The 6,544-nt window shown below is 30.7% G+C and overlaps 1 protein-coding gene across 1 annotated transcript; it reads left to right on the forward strand.

Moving 5' to 3' along the window:
* Positions 1 to 3,402: 3,402 nt before the first annotated feature.
* LOC121991479 lies at positions 3,403 to 5,075 on the forward strand. The gene is made up of 3 exons (XM_042545475.1): positions 3,403 to 3,797; positions 3,921 to 4,054; positions 4,543 to 5,075. The coding sequence occupies exons 1-3, from the start codon at positions 3,403 to 3,405 to the stop codon at positions 5,073 to 5,075; spliced, it is 1,062 nt and encodes a 353-aa protein (XP_042401409.1).
* Positions 5,076 to 6,544: the final 1,469 nt, after the last annotated feature.

Here is a 6,544-nt window from a genome sequence, read left to right on the forward strand (position 1 = left end):
GTAAGATGAACAACAGTAGCCTTTTATCATAGTATGTGGTTTCGGATTTTGACCTTGATCTAGCAAATTGGTTTAGGTTTTTGGTTTAAATCTATTGATATTTTTAGAGCACGGACAGAATGCAATTTGGTTTAAGATTTGGTTCATGTTCTTTTGATATTTTTAGAGCACGGACAGAATGCAATTTGGTTTAAGAATTGGTTCATGTTCTTGTGATATTTTTAGAACACGGACAGAATGTTTAAGGGCCTTCCTTGATTGTTACAGCATGTGAATTTAAATGTATTTACCTTACATTTCAAGCATGTCTAAGTAGTCATATTTCCTTAAAGTCACAGCATGATTAAAGGACTGTTAAGGTTTAGAAATAAGTTGGTTTTACAAATTTGCTGTTCGGAATTGGTTGCTGCCGTGGGCTTGACCAAATTCATTTCCTGTGACCAAGTAGTTTTATTTTAATTGCTGTTGAGTTTTGCTTTGAATATATATCTTTATATATCAGTGGAATATGGTTTTAGAATCTCTTGTATAATGTATATATGTGAGAAGTACAAGCAAGCAAGACTAAAGTCACAAGTTGAACCTGAATTCCAGAATTTAAAATCAAAGCACACTAAGTGCTTAAATAAATGCCAAGGCATTTTATTTAGAAGAAGTAATTAAAGAAGGATATAAAGAAAAGTATTTTACTTTTAAAGGGCATGTACCGGACACAAGGTCCAAGGGATGGGCTCCAAGTTGCCCCTAGACATAAGGTCTAGAAGTGTCTTAATGGTTTTGGGATTAGCTACCTCAATTCTCATTAAGAAAGGCGCGCAAAGTGGTACAATGTCGGGCCCAAGTAAAGTTGAATATTATTTTAAAGTATAAAAGTATTAATTTGGAAACAAACAGAACAAGTTCTTTTATCTAAGTTGCAAATTTTAGCAAATTAAATTGTTGTTTCCTTTAGAGATGCATGATGTAGTTCTATTTGCTATTTTCATGTTGAGCATGTATTTCCCTGTTTTTTTTTATGCTTATGCATTCCGTATCGGATTTTGTGAGTAGAAAGCACTTACTAAGCTTTTAGCTTATAGATACTATTTACCTCCTACTGCAGATACAGATAAGAGTAAAGGAAAAGCTAAAGTGTCATAGAGGAAGGCGACAAGGAGACGTTGGTGGTGTGTGTGTGTGATGGCTGTTATGGAAGCTTGGGACCTTGCTAAGAAATTGCTGCAAGTTAATTTAATTAGTTTTCTTCTTAAATAACTAGGAGAATTTAGAGAAATACAGATTCTTTTTGCTCTTTCTGTTTTGCTGTTTTGAAGTTGTTCAAATGCTTTTGTTATGTTGAATTTCTGGAATCATTCGGATGTTAAATGCTTATGTTCATTACTTCTTTATACTCTGCTAGAATGTTAAATTTCTGGAAGGTTAAATCTGCTGGGAAGTTTGGATTTGATTGCACAGTGGTCTCTCATGTATGTTGGTATTCATGTGCTAAAGCTGGAGTTTTATTTCTGCCGTGGGAATCATATCCGCAGGAATTCTTTTGTCTATAAAAAAAATGTGCACTGTTTCGGTTTGTTAGAAAAGCATGAGCAGTAAGAGTTTTGGTGTATGAAAGAAAAGCATGTGTATGAAAGAAAAGCATGTGGTTCGGCTTGTTAGGAAATGAATAAGTAGTATTCTATTTCACTTCCTCTTAATTACTGTTTGGTTGTAGAATGAATAACTACATTTTGTAGCAAGGAATGTTAGGTAGGATTTCATGAATGCAAGTTAATAAAGGAAGTTGCAAACAGTAGAGATATTTAAGTTCATTGTCTATATGTTACACTTGCTTGTTGTTATACTTATTTGCATGTTTAAATAAGTAAGGAAAAAAAAATAAACAATAAAAAAATAATAATAATATCAGAACAGTTTAAAGCATTTTTGATATGTGATATGTTTTTAACAAATAGTTGAAAGCATTTCTAGTGTTAAGTAGGTAGTACCAGTTATGTGTAGTTAGTAGAATCAGTAGCGGTCACCCTCAGAGTAGTAGTAAAGAGGGTGGTCGTTACAGTGGGTGATTGTTAATTATCAGTGCAGAGTGCTAACAATCAATAGCAACAATAATTATATCCTAATAATCTTATTATTGTTTTAAAACGCAACCTATATATGCCACTGCATTTTAAAGGGAAGGTAGGATCTATCACACTATGATTATGATTATGATTATGATTTATGAAGCTTATTAGCTTAACACAAATTTATACCTTCATTTTATCATTTTTAACTTCATTTTCAAGAATGCAATGATATAAAGTTCACAATTTCGCTGGATTTCTTGATTTTGTTTGCTTTTCTACTTTTTGCTAGATTCTTCGATTTTGTTTGCTTTCTCCTAATGATTAATTTAGACATTTTAATTAAATCTTGTTATTTTAGAAATTAAAGTGTCTAAATAGTTGAAGTTGGAATTGCTAATTTAATAGTTGATGATCATGAAATGATAAAAAACTTGATATTTTTGTTTTTATGTTGTCATTATTTACTTTTTATCATTGACTTAATGTTTGGTTTAATATTGTTGTTATTAATTATTATTCACTTATTTAAAATAATTCGAGTTTTCCATTGTTAAAGGTTTCATATACATCAAATGAGAAATACTATTACGATTGATAAATTTTTTCAAGGGAAGAGAGCAAATGAACTAGATCCAGCTACTCTGATAACTCTATTGACAAGATCAAATAGTGATGATCTTCCATCTGAAATTCCTCCTAAAACATTCAAAAATACAAAACTGAAGAGGTTGATCTTGATTCTTTAGAGCGTGATCCAGGATTGCGTCGATAAATTTGGGAATACCATCCTAATCAACGAGACGAGATTCGTCGAGTTTATTTAAATCTGAAAGCATATCAACCTATTCTTCAAGAATATCTATAAAATAAAAATATTAAACACCCTCTAAGATTTCAATCAACTTGGTATGAACAATTTCCTTGGTTGGAGTATTCACCCACTAAGGATGCATATTGCTTTCCATGTTTTATCTTCAACAAGCCTTCAGGATACTTAAATCAAACTACATTTACTATTGATGGATTTGATAAGTGGAAGAAAGTTCGAAATGGAAAAACTTGTGCTTTCCTAGGCTATATGAGAAAGGATAATATATCTTCACCCCATCGTAATGCTGAAAAGGTATGTGAGGATTTGATGAACCAAACACAACATATATCAAGGAGATTCGACAATTTTAATGATGAACAAGTTGCAACTAATTGTCTTCGATTGAAGGCTCACATACACGTGGTGTTGTTGCCTGCACTTTAAGGAATTCTGTTTAGAGGTCATGATGAGAAATCTAGTTCATCTAATCGTGGTAATTTTCTTAAATTTTTAGATGTGCTGACTATGTACAATGATGAACTTTCAAAGGCAATTACGAAAGCTCCAAAAAATTCCAAATATACAAGTCATGATATTCAGAAACAAATACTTCATGTGCTTTCGGTGAGAGTAAAAAATACAATTCGTGAAGAAATTAGAGTTGCCAAGTATTGCATAATTGTTGATGAAGTCCGAGATGAGTCAAAAAGAGAGCAAATGTCTATAGTATTGAGGTTTGTGGATATTAATGGATTCATTCAAGAACATTTTTTTGGGCTTGTTCATGTATCTGATACTGCGGTTTTAACTTTAAAGGATGCTATATATTCTGCTTTGGCTCACTACAATTTGAATGTTCAAAATATTAGAGGTCAAGGCTATGACGATGCTAGTAATATGAGGGGCAAGTTTAATGGATTGTAAGCTTTGATTATAAAAGATTGTAAAAGTGTTTATTATGTTCATTGCTTTACTCATCGGTTACAATTGACTTTGGTTGCAGCAGCAAAAAATATGACACATATTCATCAATTTTTTGATAGATTAACTTTTATAGTTAATATTGTTGGTTCTTCATGTAAGCGTAATGATGAATTGAAGAATGCTCATGCAGATGACATTGCATATTTGATTGCTATTAATGAACTCGAGATAGGGCGTGACCTTAATCAGATAGGTACTTTACAACGAGATGTTGATACACGCTGGAGTTCTCATTTGAGATCATTGAAACGCCTAATTAAGATGTTTAGTGCATCGTGTACGGTATTGCTCAAGATTATGGATGATGGGCTTCCTTCTCAACGAGCAATGCAACAACTGTTTATGATGAAATGACTTCCTTTGATTTTGTATTCATCTTGCATCTTATGAAAGAGATTATGGGGATCACAGATATTCTTTATCAGACTTTACAAAGTAAGTCTCAGGATATTATAAATGCAATGGAGCTTGTATTATCTACTAAGAATTTACTTCAATAGATGAGGGATAACAAGTGGGATGATTTACTTGTAAAAGTGAAATCCGTTTGTGAACTTTGAAATATTGACATTCCTGATTTCAATGCTCCGTATATTAATAAACGAGGTCGAGGGCGTGCTCATCAAGATAATTTCACCATTGAACATCATTATCGAATAGACCTCTTTTATGTTTCGATAGATTCACAGTTGCAAGAAATTAATGGTCGCTTTAGTGATGATGCTATGGAATTGCTCATTCTTAGTAATGCCCTAAATCCTCAAAATGCGGTGGAGTCTTTCAGAGTTGTAGATATATGCAAATTAGTTGAAAAGTTTTATGCTCAGGATTTTACGAGAGATGAAAAAGAACAATTGGAGATGCAATTGAAGCATTACGAGTATAACATAGTCAAAAGGTCCGACTACAAAAATCTTTCAACCATTTTAGAATTATGTCAATGGTTGGTAAAGACTAACAAGTCTGTTACATACAACCTCATTTTTAGAGTGATCATACTTGTGCTTACTCTTCCGATTTCTACGGCTACTTCAGAACGATCATTTTCTGCGATGAATATTATGAAAACAAGGCTTCGAAGCAAAATGGAGGATACTTTTCTCTTAGATGCGTTAATGGTATATATTGAGAGAGAAATTGCTAGAAGTGTGAGCATAGAAGCTATCATTAAAGACTTCAAAAATTTAAAAGAATGTCGAATTCCTTTTAGTTAGAGAATTGTAATTAATACTTAATTAAATATACATTAACTTCATGTTTTTAATCATGGTTTGTTTACAATACTACCAACATATAGTTTATTATCAAAGGAACTTCTTGATTGCTTTGAATTATCTCCTATGTTAATTGAAATAAATTGGGTCGATTATGTTTACTGTGATGCTTTCGATTGCATCATATTTATTGTTGTCATGATGAAATGAAATTTGATTTTGTTATTTTCATTTTCTCATTTTTCTGATCTCTGATTGGTGATTCTTCCTTGCAACTCATAGAGTTTTTTTTCTTAATGATCTTGGTAAGCGTCGTTTTGTCGAGGAGGCGGCCTTTGTATTAGCAATGGATGTGAACAATATGTATCAATTTTGTAATATGGTTTTTGCAAGTTTTAGTGTTCATGTCCTGATTTACTTGTATTCATGTATGGTTTTTGAATAATGTATGATTTTCAATTCAGTAATGAAGAGTTGTGAATTAAAATTAAATAATATTGAATGTTAAATGGTCGTTTTGTCGAGGAGGCGGCCTACCAGTTTTCTTCTTGAGGTTATTGTTGGATGTTTATGATTTTATTATCAAGGTTTAAATAAGCTATTGAATATTTTCGTCGCTAAATTTAGCAACTGAAAATTAATATCTGTCATTAAATTTAGCAATGGAAATTTAATTTCGTCACTAAATACCTTAGCAATCTCAAAATTTGTGATCGATAATTTTAATCGCTATCGCATTTTTTTCTTATAATGTGCAACCCCCTCAAACTTAAAATTCTGGATTCGTCCCTGCCCACAAAATAATTTAACTTTAAACCTTTACTAACATCAAAACCTAGATTCGATTATATAGTGCTTCATACACCAATGATGTTCCCATTTTTGATATTTGACAATCTGATTTAAAGTTAAGGAAAAATGTGATAAATGAAATCAAATTTTCAAAACTCCCTTTGAATTTAAAATTTCCTTTGAGGTTTTGAAAATTTTCCGAATACTTGAAAAAATTTCTAACTTAAAAAAATTTCTAAATCATACTTTAAACTCATCTTCTCCCTCTTTGACATACATTAATCAATTTTTGAAAAGTTTTTAAAAAATATATTTCTAAATAAATTAAAAATAAGTTTATGGAAATAATTTTTGACTAATCAATTTAAAACACACTTTGCAAAAATAAAAAAAACAGTTCTACATTTTTCAATGTAATTAAACCATTTTGGGAAAAAAAAATTTATATCAAGCTTTTTTAAAAAAATAATCAAAATATAGGTTTTTTAAAAATTTTCAAGATGTGTGGATGTTTTTTGTAAATTTTGAAAATACTTAACAAATTTCAAGGTATTAAAAAAAACTCAAAGTACTTTAGAGCTCTTTCAACATTTTTAAAATACTTAAAGTTTTTTTTAATTTTTAAAGTATTAACATCTTTTTCAAAATATTTAAAATCTTTTCAAACATTTTTAAAA

This window comes from Zingiber officinale, chromosome 6B (genome assembly GCF_018446385.1).
Source record: "Zingiber officinale cultivar Zhangliang chromosome 6B, Zo_v1.1, whole genome shotgun sequence".
In the NCBI taxonomy this organism is placed as follows: domain Eukaryota; kingdom Viridiplantae; phylum Streptophyta; class Magnoliopsida; order Zingiberales; family Zingiberaceae; genus Zingiber; species Zingiber officinale.